General features: G+C 49.1%; 1 protein-coding gene across 1 annotated transcript in view; it reads left to right on the top strand.

Annotated features, from left to right (window-relative positions):
- Window positions 1-230: 230 nt before the first annotated feature.
- Window positions 231-17,688, top strand: part of GLI2 (GLI family zinc finger 2) — a 35,452-nt gene continuing 17,994 nt past the window's right edge. The window contains exon 1 of the mRNA XM_053471883.1: window positions 231-347. Within this exon, the coding sequence (XP_053327858.1) occupies window positions 233-347 (115 nt within the window). The 5' untranslated portion in view covers window positions 231-232. The remainder of the gene's footprint in view (window positions 348-17,688) is intronic.

The following is a 17,688-nucleotide window of genomic DNA, read 5'->3' as shown; positions in this document are numbered from 1 at the left end:
AGTTATTAAAGTTTGGAAACTTCTAATATTTTCGCTTCTGATCTGAAATATATTTTTTTCATTGTAAAAATTCTTTTGCACAGAATACCAGTTAAAAACGCGCAGTATTGTTTCTTCGGAAATACCCCCTAAAATGGGCGTTTAACTCTTGGATTGCTGGAGTGCCGCGTTAATCCGCGTTTTCTCACTTTTTTTTTTCTAGCGCCTGCCTCCGGATCATGAATTACTGATTATGGAGAATTCTGGACCGGTGACCGCGGCGCTGAAAAAAGAGGCAAAAAGCTCCATTCTGGAAGGAAATGGATTCTCAGAAGTGATAAAGAAACCCGGGGGATCTTCACAAGGAGGTACCAATCATCTTAAGACATGGGGTAGTAGTTTCATGGAACAACTTCCAAGCTGAGATGGTACATGCCTTTCGTGGTGAGGGATTTACAAACCTTTGATGGCAATCAATGGGGGAACAGAACTGATCGGGGTTATCAATATTTAGTGATTCGCAGAAAGAACATTTTATTGGTTGCTATGGCAATAAGACTTTTTATACGCTGTGGAGTATGACGGCGATATATAAATAATAATAATAACACATTGTACAGCGCTGCGGAGTATGACAGCGATATATAAATAATAATAACACACATTGTACAGCGCTGCGGAGTATGACGGCGATATATAAATAATAATAACACACATTGTACAGCGCTGCGGAGTATGACGGCGATATATAAATAATAATAACACACATTGTACAGCGCTGCGGAGTATGATGGCGATATATAAATAATAATAATAACACATTGTACAGCGCTGCGGAGTATGACGGCGATATATAAATAATAATAACACACATTGTACAGCGCCGCGGAGTATGACGGCGATATATAAATAATAATAACACACATTGTACAGCGCCGCGGAGTATGACGGCGATATATAAATAATAATAACACACATTGTACAGCGCCGCGGAGTATGACGGCGATATATAAATAATAATAATAACACATTGTACAGCGCTGCGGAGTATGACGGCGATATATAAATAATAATAATAATAACACACATTGTACAGCGCTGCGGAGTATGACGGCGATATATAAATAATAATAACACACATTGTACAGCGCCGCGGAGTATGACGGCGATATATAAATAATAATAACACACATTGTACAGCGCCGCGGAGTATGACGGCGATATATAAATAATAATAATAACACATTGTACAGCGCTGCGGAGTATGACGGCGATATATAAATAATAATAATAATAACACACATTGTACAGCGCTGCGGAGTATGACGGCGATATATAAATAATAATAACACACATTGTACAGCGCTGCGGAGTATGACGGCGATATATAAATAATAATAACACATTGTACAGCGCTGCGGAGTATGACGGCGATATATAAATAATAATAACACACATTGTACAGCGCTGCGGAGTATGACGGCGATATATAAATAATAATAATAACACATTGTACAGCGCTGCGGAGTATGACGGCGATATATAAATAATAATAACACACATTGTACAGCGCTGCGGAGTATGACGGCGATATATAAATAATAATAACACACATTGTACAGCGCTGCGGAGTATGACGGCGATATATAAATAATAATAACACACATTGTACAGTGCTGCGGAGTATGACGGCGATATATAAATAATAATAACACACATTGTACAGCGCTGCGGAGTATGACGGCGATATATAAATAATAATAATAACACATTGTACAGCGCTGCGGAGTATGACGGCGATATATAAATAATAATAACACACATTGTACAGCGCCGCGGAGTATGACGGCGATATATAAATAATAATAACACACATTGTACAGCGCCGCGGAGTATGACGGCGATATATAAATAATAATAATAACACATTGTACAGCGCTGCGGAGTATGACGGCGATATATAAATAATAATAACACACATTGTACAGCGCTGCGGAGTATGACGGCGATATATAAATAATAATAATAATAACACACATTGTACAGCGCTGCGGAGTATGACGGCGATATATAAATAATAATAACACACATTGTACAGCGCTGCGGAGTATGACGGCGATATATAAATAATAATAACACATTGTACAGCGCTGCGGAGTATGACGGCGATATATAAATAATAATAACACACATTGTACAGCGCTGCGGAGTATGACGGCGATATATAAATAATAATAACACATTGTACAGCGCTGCGGAGTATGACGGCGATATATAAATAATAATAACACATTGTACAGCGCTGCGGAGTATGACGGCGATATATAAATAATAATAACACACATTGTACAGCGCTGCGGAGTATGACGGCGATATATAAATAATAATAATAACACATTGTACAGCGCTGCGGAGTATGACAGCGATATATAAATAATAATAATAACACACATTGTACAGCGCTGCGGAGTATGACGGCGATATATAAATAATAATAACACATTGTACAGCGCTGCGGAGTATGACGGCGATATATAAATAATAATAACACACATTGTACAGCGCTGCGGAGTATGACGGCGATATATAAATAATAATAACACATTGTACAGCGCTGCGGAGTATGACGGCGATATATAAATAATAATAACACACATTGTACAGCGCTGCGGAGTATGACGGCGATATATAAATAATAATAATAACACATTGTACAGCGCTGCGGAGTATGACGGCGATATATAAATAATAATAACACACATTGTACAGCGCTGCGGAGTATGACGGCGATATATAAATAATAATAACACATTGTACTGCGCTGCGGAGTATGACGGCGATATATAAATAATAACACACATTGTACAGCGCTGCGGAGTATGACGGCGATATATAAATAATAATAACACACATTGTACAGCGCTGCGGAGTATGACGGCGATATATAAATAATAATAATAACACATTGTACAGCGCTGCGGAGTATGACGGCGATATATAAATAATAATAACACATTGTACAGCGCTGCGGAGTATGACGGCGATATATAAATAATAATAACACACATTGTACAGCGCTGCGGAGTATGACGGCGATATATAAATAATAATAATAACACATTGTACAGCGCTGCGGAGTATGACAGCGATATATAAATAATAATAATCTATGCCGTGGGAGGGTTTGTTTGAAACTTATTATGGTGCAAAGTTTAGAGTGCAGTCTTATCACCATGGCAACCACCTAAATAGTTTCCAATTTGAATCTCTGTCAGTTCCATTCCTGTCCCAATCAGATAAGAAATCGAGTGACCTGTCTGTAGGTGGAACGCGCCGGCGCATGCATCCCAGCCCTGCGTCTAAAACTGCGGGCGCATGCAAATTAGGAGCGTGGAATCGTGGGAAAAGGTGACATACTTTGTGTTTTTGGCGGATTTTATTTTGCCTCCTTTGGGCAGATCAGGAAGTTGTAATAATTTAACCCTTTTTTGAAGTCACTGAGGGTCCATTGATGGCCAATTATTTCCCGAATTCCCGCAGCTGGGGTGTTTCAGGCGGCCGGGGAGGAAAAAGCCTTTGAAAGCAGTAGGGGCTCCTTTCCTGCGACCAGCAGGCGTTTAATTACCTCTCAGACAGATGCCGAGGTGCGATCTGCGGCTCTGAAACTTTACTGCGGGACGGAGGGAGACGCTAATTAATGGTTTCCAGGGATAAAGTCCTTTGTGTCACCTGCCTCTTCCAGAGCCCCGGGGGCCGGGGGGCCGCTCGCTCCGCATGGGGTTGTAAAGGCATCACCCCCCAGCCCCCCCCCCCCCGCGGTGGCAGCGTGTAAATCACACGGATTTGCTTGTAAAATGCAAGAAATTAAGACCATTTGTGACTTGATGCTGGCCGGATAACAAGCGAACACCAGGGGCAGGGAAAGCAGCCTCCTACCCCCCGGGGGGCAAATAAAAACAACAGATCGGGGACGGTTTATTGGCTCGGAGTATTAGAGAGCAAAATGAATGTTTAAGTGGAACAGCGCCTTTACCGGCTACCCCCCTCCCCCTCACTATAATATATATAAATGATATTCAGCGGACGGACGCGTTTCATTGGCTGCCCGGATTCCGTCGCATTTTATTTCTCCCCGCCCCGGACGTCGCTCCGCGCGTCATTAAAGTCACCTTTTTTATGTTTTTTATATATTTCTTCTCCTTTTACAAGCCTGTCTCGGTTGTTTATTCCGGCGATTTGCTTTTCTGCCGGAGAAGGCGGATAAAGTGCGGCTCTAATGCGTTATTTACACCCAAAATAACCTATTTACGGCTATGCAGATACAGCGGCGGGGGGGCTTCCCCCGGGGGCCGCCGCGCTATCGGGGCCAACTATCTGGGTGTTTTAATAGAAGCATTCATCACGGGGCCGGGGATTTGTTTTATGCGAAGCGCGTCGGTGCCGCTGTTTATCGGAAATACTAAACGAGTAACTTTGTAGCAAGTAACAGAAGTGGCGGAGGAGGCTGGGCGGCGGATCTGATGTCCGGAACGCGCTATTTTAACCTAATTTAAATGTTTTAATATTAAGGCTGAGATAAATATTTAATTCTGTTAGGTTTGAGGCTTTTGGGATGAATTGGTGTCTATAGAGAGCCGGCGGACTCCGTATTATAACAGGAAGGAGAGAAAATATAAAAAAAACAAGTGATTCAGACATTTTTTATTACGTTTGTTTGCGTTTTTCTCTGGAGTCTGTATTTGACCCGATGTTCCCTTACAAAAAAATTACTGCAGTTTTTCTGCAGTTTTTTGGACATGAAAAAACTGCAATACTGTACTTTTACTGCAGTATTACTGCACATTTACTGCAGTTTTACTGCATTTGTACTTCACTGTACTGCATTATTACTGCGTTTTTACTGCGCTTTTTTTTTTTACTGCAATTATACTGCATTGTACTTCAATGTACTGCAGCTTTATTGCAATTGTACTTCCGTACAAAAATAACTGCAGTACAACTGCAGTACAGTGAAGTACAAATGCAGTAAAACTGCAGTAAATGTGCAGTAATACTGCAGTAAAAGTGCAGTATTGCAGTTTTTTCATGTCCAAAAAACTGCAGTATTACTTCAGAAAAACTGCAGTAATTTTTTCGTAAGGGTTGGTCCGGAGAGCTTACACTCCGTCACTTTATGTGAATGCGCTGTGACGGCCGCCCTCCTTCTCAGGAAACTTTTTTGGGAATACGGAAAATAAACGTATCCGGGGGGATTATTTGGAGCGTAAGCTCCGCGGCCAATGGTCAGAATGCTGGAAACAATCTCTAGCGCTAGAGGCTCCTGCGCCGTCCGCTAAAACAACGCGGGGAGAGAACAGGTAGCGGCTTCCAACTTCCTGCTCGGGCTGCCGGGAGGATTCTGATACAGTCTGCCCTGAGGGATCATGGGAAACGGGGGGATTTGCATGAAGGGTTAAGGGAATGCGCTGTCGCCGGGTGTTTTTATTTATTTGCCAAAAATGCCCACGGAGCGGATTTTCTGAGTGTTTTGGGGGAAGAGTCGGCCGTTTGATGGATGGGCAGAGCTGAGACCCCGGAGGGCGTCTGCCGGTGAGAAGAGGCTGTTTCGGGTCTCTGCGCCGGTAGCCGCGGGGCCGGTAAGCGCGGGGCTCGGACATCAATCTCTGCACGGAACGGTCCACGGGAGGCTTAATGGCCGCCGTCTCCGTGTCGCCCCCTCTGGCTGTTTGCCGCGTTGCGCGGATTTACGAGGAGAAACGTTTGCTTTCATTATTTACGGCGAATAAATGCTCGGCTCCAGAAATGCTTTTATTAAACCCAAACCGGTCGCACTCGGTTCCACCAAAAGGGGTAAAGAAACGGCATAAAACGATCTAAAACAATGCGTTCAAGAGAAATTCCCCCGGGGGGGGTCAGTGGCTGCTTTTTAAAAGACCTGGAAAAGGAACGTAATAATAGGGCAGAGTTAACTTAACGGGGAGGAATAACCCTGCAGATTCTGAGAACAGGAAGTTAATATGGCCGCTCCCACGGGATTCACCTACGGGGGGGGGGTTCTAATACCTATATATATTGCGTCTTTTAATCTGTAACCATTACAGGGTTAATTTCGCGTATAGAATGTAACAGTCGGCTCCTCTTTCGCTGCCGTTTCTTACTTTCTGATCTGCAACAAAATAAACGTTTTTTTTTATTATAAAAGCAGAGGTTCCGCTCCTCGCCCCGACGCGTTCCGCTCCCCCCCCCCGTCGCGTTCCGCGCCCCCCGGGGATTCCGTGAGAAGATCGCTCGGGGTTCCTTCTCATTTTTAATATTGAGTCTTTTTCTGTAAATTCCTTCCTTCCGTCTCCTCGGCCCCCGGAACGACATAAAAGGCAGAAAGCGGTTCCTGACCTCGCGGTTTCTGCAGATTTAGGGCAGAAAGATCAAGGGGGGGGTTAGGGGGGCAGGAGGCTTTTCTCTGGGGGCCCCCGAGGAGGCGGCTAATTGGTTGCAGGTTTGGAACGGGAGCCGCAGATGTTCGCCGGGGATGCTTCTAATTTGGATTTCTGCAGAAATAGCCACTTGTGGGTGACGCGGCCCAAAACATGCCAGGCGCTGTTAACTCCTGCGATGCCAGACGGGACTGCGGAGCAGCTCATGATTCATTGGGAAGCAAATACTCACCAGTTTCAAAAAAAGTTTTTAAATTTGGGAATATTTAATAAAAAAAAAAATGCTATGTTTTGTTGGAATCTGGTTCTGATTAGAAGGTTTTTCAGAGCTGCCCCCCCCCATGTACCGAGGCTCTTCTTCTCTGAAGACATCGCCCCCCCCCCACGCCAGCACCCACGGAGTTAAATTTCTGGGGTAGAATCAGGTTCATTTTTTTTTTAATCTCGCTCCACTTCCTGACGTCCAAATTATTTATTTCCCCGTTGAAGGCTGTCCGCTCGGCCCCTGACAGGTCTAAATCCTTAAGAGAATTTGCGGGAACGGCTAACGCCGCAGGCATGCGGGATCTGCGGGGCCGCCGGCCAGCGCAGCCATTTGGATGGTGCATGAGATAACATGTCGGGGAGGAAAAAGGCATTTTGTCTCTCGTTTTTTTTTAATGCAGGCGCATACTTTTCACATTTCCTAAAGCAGAGATTACTTGGTTTTGGCCGAGCGTCGGAAACCGCTGTCAGCCCACACAGAAGTCACCACGTAAGCAGCCGCCATCCTCCTTCCTAAGCCCTGACGGTCACAAAAATCTTTTAAAACCACGGAGAAAAGAGCGGAAGACGCGGAACGTTCCGGAAAAATCCCCGTTCCCTTACGCCGCCCGCTACTCAGAATCCTTTAAAGTCATTTAATGACATTTAACCCCGAAGATCACTCGCAATCCGCAGAGGTCACTGAAGGTCACGATCCTGTCGGTTTTACCTTTTCTGACGTGTTTTCGCTCGCACGTTTTGCGTGTTGGGACCGTTTACAGATCACGCCCTGCTCCGCAGGTAACGCAGGCTTAGAGCCGCATGGATACATGTAACCGCTTCTGTGTATTAGGGAAGGCGTGTAATGTCTCCTCGCTGTATTACCCTCTACCACTGTATTACCACTGTATTACCCTCTACCACTTCCGCCAGGAGGCTGTTCCACTGATCTACCACCCTCTCAGTAACGTACAAGGCAGGACTTTTAAAGGAAAGCGAAAGGGGATCCTAAACTAATTGTGATTGTGGAAGAAATAAATGTCTCTCTAAGACACACTCTTAGAATTTATGGGAAAGAAGTCGCCTTCCTGTAGATCTGAAAGAGGATGATGGGAGTTGTGGCTCCGGTAGATTATCCAGAGAAGGGGGGGTCGCCGATTCCGGCTGTGCGGATGATCCCAGGAGATCCCGCTCAGGTTAGACCCCCGGGGGGCTGTGACCCCGGCGGGAAGGGATCTGCCGGTAATCCCCGTCTTTAGTCTCCTGCATTAAGGGTTTCCAGGGTTTGCTCTTTTAATCCCTGCAGCTCCAGGTCTGAGCCGAGAAGGTAAAGCAGACGCCAGAGAGTCTCGAGCGCAGGGCGAGGCTGAGCGGGAGAGGAATTACCCGCAGCTATGACTCGCACTCCAGATAATGGGCTGTCACTCACACTCAGCACTGTGTACGCTTCACGGAAACATATAGCGGTACCGAGCCCAGCGCCAGGCGCCCCCACCAGAGAGGAAGAGGTTAATCCCATCATGGAGCAGAAGCCTTAATCCTTCCCATAAATAAAGTAACGGAAAAAACTACCCCCGCAACAAACTACCCCCCGCAACAAATTACCCCCCCGCAACAAACTATCCCCGCAACAAACTACCCCCGCAACAAAGTACCCCTGCGCTGTTCCTGCGTGGCTTCGGATTATAGATCCCGTTGGTTGTAAAGCGGTTACTTTGTTGCCGTCGGATTCCGTGTTTGTAAACATTCTTACCTCGCACTCCCCGGATCTCTCCTTTTTTGGATCACTTTTTACAACAAATTCATCCGCTTTCTGCGCGTCCCGAACGTCCTGAATCCCCATTCTGTGCTTTTCCTTTTTTACCTTCAGAGGAGCCGTTGGAGCCGATATATTACGCCGAGAGATGATTTATTACGCTGAGAGCCGATTTATTACGCCGGGAGCCGATATATTACGCCGAGAGCCGATTTATTACGCCGGGAGCCGATTTATTACGCCGGGAGCCGATTTATTACGCCGGGAGCGGAAGGCGACGGCCGTTAGTACGGGAAATGGTTCGGCCGTCGGCGGCTTCAGACCCGATTGCGTCAGAACCGCTTCCCGGAGTCTCGGGTTTAATGTTTGTGTTTTTGGCAAATCATTCTTAATTCCGAGCCTCCCCCCCCCCCGGCTCGGGCGTCAGTCTCTTGCGGCCGTCGAATTCTTTATTCTGGATTCGTCATTTGGGTTAATTAGCGCTCTAAACATTCCAGACAAAAAAACTGGAAATTTGGCCCAAAAATTGTATCTCAAAAGATTTATACAAAAAATTACCGCTCTCTGTCTGCGGATTCCCTTCACCCCGATGTTACCCCGGGGCATTTAACCGCCGGGCATTTAACCGCCGGGCCTGATGAGAGGGTCAATAAGTCGATCTTCTGTATCAGGGGTTTTCAGAAGCGCTTCCGTCTGGTAATCAAAAGGTTAACGAGTACACCCAAAATCTGCTAAATCTGTGGTAAGAACAGACTTTATAATAGCGAAGTGTTTTGGTTTCGCTGAAGGATAATTCCCACTTTCTCTGCGGCTGGCGGAGAGCCCGTGTAAGCGATACTTCTGCCGCCAACACACCCGACGCACACCTGCACAGTCCTGGGGCTGGGAGCTTTACTGTCGGCAGGGTCACCCCAGGTTCCTATAAGGACGAGAGGACACCGGCAGCAGACCTAAAGTGTGGCCCCCGAGCCCCCGCGGCCCTGAGTAACCCCCAGAGTCAGGTGACCGGGAATAGTTCTGCGTATAGAGGATAAATCCCGGAATAATAACCGCTGGATTCCCGAAAATATCCCAGGCGTCTCCCGCTGCGTTTCAGGGACTCTGACAGGGGGGGGGTATGACGTCTCTGGGGGCTTCCGCTCGCCGCCGCAATCTGTCTCCCTTTATATTGGTTATTGTTATTGTTGGAATATTGTTGGATTATTTCATATTATTGTAAAGTAGATCTGGTCCGGCTCATTACTCCCTGCGCGCTGCGATAAGGGCCTTATTCACTAAACTGGGTGTTTGTGGGAGGGAAGGGCGGTCCGTCTTCGTCGCTCATCCTATATGTAACGCATGGTGTATAATGGTGTATAAGGTATATAACGTCATATACTGTGTGGTTTATTGGTCCCGAGGCAGAGTTATTTATTATGTTGCATCTTATTCATCATCCATGACCTGGAAGCCGTGTGAAGGGCTCCGTGTGAAGGGGTCCGTGTGAAGGGCTCCGGCGTCTGTCGGGGCGTCTGGTTTTATTAGCGAGTCTCGGAACCCCCCCCCCGGTTACGCGGTTGCCGTCGCCCTGCGAGACGCGTCGGGGGGATTCTCGTCGTGTTTTTGCAGGTGCGTCCTGCGGGGCGGATAGCAGGGAGAGGTCGCCGGCCCCCCCGCTGTATATAATGATATATTATTATAGGGCGTTCTAATCCTGGCTGCGGCTCGGAGGACCTCTGGCCTCGTTCCCCCCCCCGCGCCCGGCCGGCGTTTCTTTCGGTCCGCGGTCCGTTTCGTCGCGTTTGCCACTCTCTGAGTCGCGTTTTTTGCCCGTTTCCCTGCGATTCTTCGCGAGGTGAGGATTCCACGCGGTCTTCAGCCGAAGTTTGGAGTCGCGGGGCGGCCCTCGGATACAAAAACCTCTAAATACCCGCGAGACCACCCACCACAGAGACGCAGACCTAGGCCGGTGCGGAGGGGTCTTCAGCCGGACGACCGCAGGACGCGTTAACCCTTCACACCCCTACAAGCCCCGAAACCTGGAAGACTTCTACCATCATTCCCCGCATCGCCCCCAATTTACTAACCCCAAGAAGCTCCTCGTGTCGGGGGGTCCGTAAACATGAGGACCCTCTAACTTCGGGGGTTCTTCTCTCTCGCGCCCTGCTGCGTTTCCAACACTTTCTTTCAAAGACGCTAAAATACAGTGAGCGTGACATCAGCAATGACATCACAACCATCGGAATGACAAAAAAAATGTACAAAGTGATCGTTAAAGGTCTCTGTACTTTTTCCAGATAAGCCGGCGTTTGCTCGTTGTCATGACGTCGGTTCGGAGTTGTGGGATTTGGTTCGGATCCTCCGTCCGTCACCAGAAGGGGGTTATCTTTCTCTAAAAGGTCGGGTAAAGTTGGCCCTTTGGGGGCTCCGTCTTCCACCCCGCGCACTCAGCAGCCCCTCATTAGCTTCTCGCGCATGGAGTCCCCGAGGGCCGTCCTCGGAGTCGGATTTCGGGAATTAGTGACCCCTGCAAATACGACAATGACGTCCTTATAATGAATACATTGTTCAGGGCTCTGTGATATCACCCGGCTTATAAACAATGGGGAGTTAATAACCCGGGGCCCCCGCTTTCCCAGGCATTAACCCCTTCATTGCCAACAAAAGGAAGCCATTGAGAATTGCCACACTGGATTTAGAGAGAGGTAATTGGGAAAAACAAAACCGGGGGGGGGCCGGGGGGGGCTTTAATATAATAACGTAACCCGAAGCGGCTGCTTCCCGCAGATGGCTCGCGTTCCGGATGATTCCAAAAATACCAGACTCTCTGTTATGTTTATTTAAAGATTTCTACACAAAGTTAAACAAAATCCTTAAACCGGAACCTAAAAAAAATACAGAAAAACGACCGGAACGGGGATTAAAAAAAATAGCAACTCTGCGCTGATAACCGAGAAACTTCCCCAAAGTGCGTTAACGAGGTTCGTTCGAAGCTCCGCCCGCTGCCCACGTATTTGGGGTGATTAATGCCAAAATAACGCAAAACGCCGGAATCTGCAATCCTCGTATCGGGGGAAAAGGCATGGAGGGGATTCGGCATGGGGGGGGCGCTTTGTTTTCTTTGTAAATACCGCCTTTCCATTTTTAGTAATAAATCCCTTTTTTTCATCAAACCCAGAACCTCCCGGCAGATCGGCCCCCGGCGGCCCCCGGCTAGTCGCCCGTTTCTCCTGCTGTAAAAACCTTAATCAGTCGTTGGTCTCGTCTTAGATTCAGGAGCCGTATGCCTATCCCATGCATGTTTAATCCCCTCACTGTATTACCCTCTACCACTTCTGCCGGGAGGCTGTTCCACTTATCTACCACCCTCTCAGTAAAGTAAAACTTCCTTCCATCCCATATCAGCCTCGGACTGAGGTTCCGGCCTCGCGTTCTATTATTTCTCTGTGTCAGAGAGAATCTGTCGGGAGTCCGGACCCCGCGGAGACTCTGAGGTTAGCGGGGGATAGCGGGGTCTTCCGTTCCTTGGATGCCTGAACCCCACTTTCATGAAGCCTCCCTGTTACTTTGTATTTTTGAATATTAAGCCAATTCCCGCCGAGCCCCCGGGACCCCCGACGCACATTTTGCTTCCTTTCTGTTATTATTGATTGCGTTATTTATTATTTATTTATATATCGCCAACGTATTCCGGAGCCGTTTCCACGATGGGACTCCGCGTTCCCCGGAATGAATTGACTGCCGGCGTTCCGGCTCTGAGGGCCGCAGAGTACACATGATTAGGACGGGGCTGTTTTGTGTGACTGTGTGCTCTGCGCTCGTTCGGAGGAAGCGTGTGTCGCCGTGTGTCGCCGCGCGTTATTGTGGAGCGGCTCTGCTGTTTGCCTGACTTTGTCTCGCTCTTCGTTTGCATTGTGTTGATGGATGGCCGGGGTCGGAGGTGCGCGGCTCGGAAAACACTGGAGTGCAGCCTCAGCGAACCCTTTAAAGGGAGGAAACGCTAACAGAGGCGGCCGCCCCGGCCCCCGGCCCCCCTCCACGTTGCCGGATCGCTCTGACAGTTTGCTCAGAAGCCCCAGACGAGTGTTAAAAGCCACTTCACAGCCTCTTCACACGTATCTGCTGAAGTAGCTGTCCAGAGGGCCAGCCGGGGTGTGTTTTTCCTTAACAAAGCCAACAAACCAGAGGAAAAAGAAAAAAGGAACTTTTTACCACAAATAATATCATATAATAGAAATATTTGTGTTTTTTAGTTAAATGTTTTCATTTTCTGTGACCATAAAAAAAAAACAAATAATAATAAAAAAATAAAAAAAATTGGGGGGGGCATTTTTTTTTGTATAAAATCTTCTCACGTCTGAGATCCGATTATTGGGGTTAAAGGAAGAGAAATCTATGATTTGCAGCGATATTCCGAGCGTTGTGCGTATTGTGTACAGCGCTCCAGAATATGATGCCGCCATTTCAATAAATAATAATCATCCACAAAGATTTTAATGACCTCATCGCTTTAAAGGGGATATCCTTCTCCCAAAAATAAGCAGTCAGCAAAACATTCCATTGGTTTCCATGGCGACTGCTCCACATTTCGTGCGTCGGATTCGGACCACGGGCTCCTTTTCTTCCCAAGTTCCCTGCAGTTGTGGCTCTCGGGGGCCCGATGGAGGAAGCTCCACCCCTTTAGGAGCCACGGGGGAGCCAGGCCGGGAATTCATTATTATTTACAAATGGAAATGAATCCGAGCCGAAGATTTTATGAGCCGGGACGGCGTGGAAATGACGTTTTATTCAGATGGTGCTTGTGTTTTATTTTACTGAAATTTTACTCTACTGAGAGTGGTAGATAAATGGAACAGCCTCCCAGCAGAAGTGGTAGAGGGTAATACAGTGAGGGAAGTTAAACATGCATGGGATAGACCCCAAGACATCTTGGGCTGTTTGTTCGCCCCGATCGGATGCCCCCCCCGGGGCCAATAACACAGATCGGCTGTACTTATCTGAAGGGCCGGGGCGGACGGGGCATTAATCATAGCACCTTTTTATTAATTCTAATAAAGCTCTTTTTCTTTAGCTGATAAATGCACCCATTATGCCCTCTGTGCCGGGAATGACGTTAGCGGGGCCGGCGAGCGAGACGCTGCGCTCTAAAAACAGACGGCCTGTGTGCGGGGGATGCGGGGGGCTCGGGGGGTGCGGGGTGTCGGGGGGGGTGCGGGGGACACACGTGTGCCGAGTCTGATGTCACCCAGAAAAAAAATCACCTGGTCATATATGTGCAAAAGCTGTTTTTAACATGAACCGGTGCTTGTGTCCCGGAACGAAAGCAGACGGCGCGGGGGGGGGGGTTTATAATATTTTTTTGTTATCTGGAACTCCAAAAAAAACCCAAAACGCCCCTCGGCTCAAAACAGGACGATCCACCATAAAACACTTTTCGGCAGACCTCGTAGGGCTCCTGTTCATACAATAAAAAGAGCAAATATCTGAATTTAGCAACATTTTATGCGACTTTGTGTTCTTTGCGCTTTATGCTTACGGCAGCCGCGTTAAAGGTTTGTGCGGTCGCTTTTGCGGAACGGCCCCCATATTTGCCCCGTATCTGTGCTTCCTGCGCAGGAGATGCGTTGAGGAGTTGCGATCCCAGCATAGAAATAGTTAAACCCGACTGCGCCGGTACTGGTCGGTTCCGCGGCGTCCGCCGGGCGCAATCAGGCGCAAAGCGTCGCTCCGTCAGCCAATGAAAGTCCTTCCCCAGCAGGTTAATGCCCCTGCGCCCCCCCCAGGGGGGGTTTGGGGGGTATTTTAGCCCCTCTCTGCCTTGTCTCAGTTCTGTGAGGGGGGGTTTCAGGAGCTTTCAATGGGGTAAGTGAGGCGTGGGAAATCTATTCTGCCCAGGAATGCCCCCTGGGGGGGGGTTGGTTAACCCTTCAGATCCCGGAATAGTCGACATAAATTCGATGCAGGGAGGGGGACCCAAATCAAAAGTAGATTTTTTGTTTTTGTTCTGGTTTAACCCTTCGTTCTACCATATGTATCTATACCATGTTTATGATATATACACACCCGGTGTATGTATACAGTATATATATATATAATCCTTACGTGTAGCACGGGGGGGGCTTTGCCTCCTGTTTTGCCCTGAAAATATTATATAATGGGGGGGCCGCGTCGCCGGCTCGGAATGTTTGGCGTGAAGCGCGTGGAGTATTTTCGCCCCGGATTTAGGGAAAGCTTTTGGGAAGTTCGGCTCCAATTACTGCGCCCCCCGCTGGGCTCCATAATCCCGAGGGGCCGCGCTTTGTGCCGGACAGAAGTCTTACGAGGAGACGGATGAAATCTTCAGAAAGAAAGCGGGATTTTAGTATTCTGGCCGAGTCGCCCGTGTGTGGAGGGCGGCCGCGGGGCACAAAGCACAGGGGGACCCGGGGCAAAAAAAACAGGGGCAAAAAATCTGCCCAATTCCATAGAGTTTGGCAGAAAATACCCCCCCCCCCCCAAAAAAAAGTGTGAAAAGTCCGGCTCTGGATATTTCTGTCTGGGATCGGAGCGGAAAGCGGGGCAGATCGTCAAGGGGGCATCAGGGGGGGAGAGAATTAGGGGAGAAGAGAAGGGCATCGGGGGGGGAGAGAATTAGGGGAGAAGAGAGGGCCATCAGGGGGGAGAGAGGGGTATCAGGGGTTTCAGACACTTGGCCGGTATGATTTAGTGATGGACGTCTCATTATCGCCCTGAATTCATTGGCCGTTTGGGTCACTTTTGGGTAGTTTTGGAAAGAAATTGGTAAAGGGTCGGTGTTACTTACCTGGCGGGGATAAACAGGGACCGGTTCCACCATGTTTTGCACCAATGCGGGGAAATGTTTTCTTTCTGGTAGTTCGGGGTCTCCATGGCCCCCCGTTACGGTCGCCGTGAGAACCCCCCCAGTGCTCTCGCGGAAAGAGTTACCCCGTCCTGGTTACCCCATCGCGCCGGGAATGTCTGTTCTGCGTTTGGCTCGTGTTTCCGGCCTGAAATTAAAGCCAAATGTGTTCCTCGGCGACCCCCCGGCGACGGTTACTTTGTTTTTCTTTTCCTCAAAATAAAATAATCAGAGTAACGAGCTGCAGGGCGGCCTGATACTGGCTGATACTCTGCGAGCCCCTCTACAAAGGGTTAATTCTACGCAACGCTTTGTGATGACCCCTCAATGTCCGGCTTGGGGGAGAGAAGGGGGGGCATTTCATAACATGAAGGGGTTAATAAAGGACAGGAGGGAATTTTATTCCAAAACAGGAGAAAAGTTACAACAAGAGACCGGAATCCAACACTAGAGAGTCAGAGACTGAGATGGAACGGAAGGAAGTTTTACTTTACTGAGAGGGAGGTAGAAAACTGGAACAGCCACCCAGCAGAGGTGGTAGAGGGTAATACAGTGAGTGGATTAAACATGCATGGGATAGACATACGGCTCCTGAATCTAAGACGAGACCAACGGCTGACTACAGCAGGAGAAACGGGCGACTAGCCAGGGGCCGCCGGGGCCGATCTGCCGGCAGGTTCTGGGTTTGTTCGCCCCGTATCTGTAGATAGAGCCCCCCCCCCCCCCGCGCCGGGGCATTTCTGTTCCTGCCGCTTCTAATCGTTCTGGGTACAATAAAGCTATTACTGTTGATAAATGGCGGCGGCGGCGATCGTGCCGTAAATCTGCCGGTAGCCGCGCCTCGCACGCCGGATAACTAATTGCACGGATCGCGGGGGAGACGCTAAACATCCCTGCCGAGGACGCGCCGTCTGCGGGAAACCTAAAAAAAGAGGCTTTTTGAATATTAGATGATTTGTCACCAAAATGTGTTTTCCGGAGATAAACGACCCGCGTCCCGTTTCCTCGCCCCCCCCCCCCCCGCGAGGCCTCCACAGGTGCAAAAATCCGCGCCGTGACCCACTTAGCGTGAAATACAGCCGCTGCCCGAGAACCAAGCGCTTGGGGGCTGCCTTGAAGTTGCCCCTGTTTTTAGAGCCGGAATTTGCCCCACGGCTGGTTTTGAAGGTAAAAGGGGTGCCGGGCACCTCCCGGGTACCCCGTAACCGCGGCTCCTAACATTTTACTGCTGAAACACGCGTTTGGCGCTATTTTTACTCAAAAAATGGCTTCATTTTCCCCGTCTCTCCCCTGTGAAGGGTTAAATAGTAAGGGCAACTGCAGGACATGGGTCTGTTATCGTGGCAGTGCAGGGGTTAATGCATGCGCAGCCTTTGGCCCCGCTCTGTTATTGTGGTAGTGCGGAGGTTAATGCATGCGCAGGCTTTGGCCCCACTCTTTTATCGTGGCAGTGTGGGGGTTAATGCATGCGCAGGCTTTGGCTCCGCTGTGTTCTCGTGGCAGTGCAGGGGTTAATGCATGCGCAGGCTTTGGCCCCGCTGCGTTCTCGTGGCAGTGCGGGGGTTAATGCATGTGCAGGCTTTGGCCCCGCTGTGTTATCGTGGCAGTGCGGGGGTTAATGCATGCGCAGGCTCTGGCCCCGCTGTGTTCTCGTGGCAGTGCGGGGGTTAATGCATGCGCAGGCTCTGGCCCCGCTGTGTTCTCGTGGCAGTGCAGGGGTTAATGCATGCGCAGGCTCTGGCCCCGCTGTGTTCTCGTGGCAGTGCGGGGGTTAATGCATGCGCAGGCTTTGGCCCCGCTGTGTTCTCGTGGCAGTGCGGGGGTTAACGGCTCTGTTATTGGGGCCGCTTCCAGCTTCTTTACCGGGAATTTCCTGCCGGACTCTCATTTCCTGTCACTTTCTCTCGGATTCTTCCAAATTGAGGCAGAAAACCTTTTTTTAATTACAGGGGCCGGGGTCGGCCCTCGGAGACGGGATTAGTGCAGCAATGAGGTCCTCCTGGCAATTCAGAGGTTAATCAGAGGGCAAACATTTTACTGAACGTTATCGGTAATTTATGTGCGGTGCGGCGAGTGCGCGACAATGTGAGTGTGCGACGCGGCGAGTGCGCGGCTGAGTGTGCGACAATGTGAGTGTGCGACGCGGCGAGTGCGCGGCTGAGTGTGTGACGTGGTAATCGTGTAATACGGAGAGTGCATGGCTGAGTGTGTGATACTGTGAGTGTGCGACGCGGCGAGTGTGCGGGTGAGTGCGTGATACTGTGAGTGTGCGGCTGAGTGTGCGACGCGGTGAGATTGTAGCGCAGCAGGGTGATTTTGAGGGTTAATTCACTGTATTGTGAAGCCGGGTGGCGCATGTTGCCCGGAGTAACCCCTCGCTCGGTGGCAGCTGCTCGGGGGCCGGACATGCGCCGGGCGAAGCCGCGATTTCACTTTTC

Source organism: Spea bombifrons, chromosome 7 (genome assembly GCF_027358695.1).
Source record: "Spea bombifrons isolate aSpeBom1 chromosome 7, aSpeBom1.2.pri, whole genome shotgun sequence".
Classification (NCBI taxonomy): Eukaryota; Metazoa; Chordata; class Amphibia; order Anura; family Pelobatidae; genus Spea; species Spea bombifrons.
The sequence above is the reverse complement of the archived record's forward strand: the minus strand, read 5'-3'. Positions and strand labels throughout refer to the sequence as shown.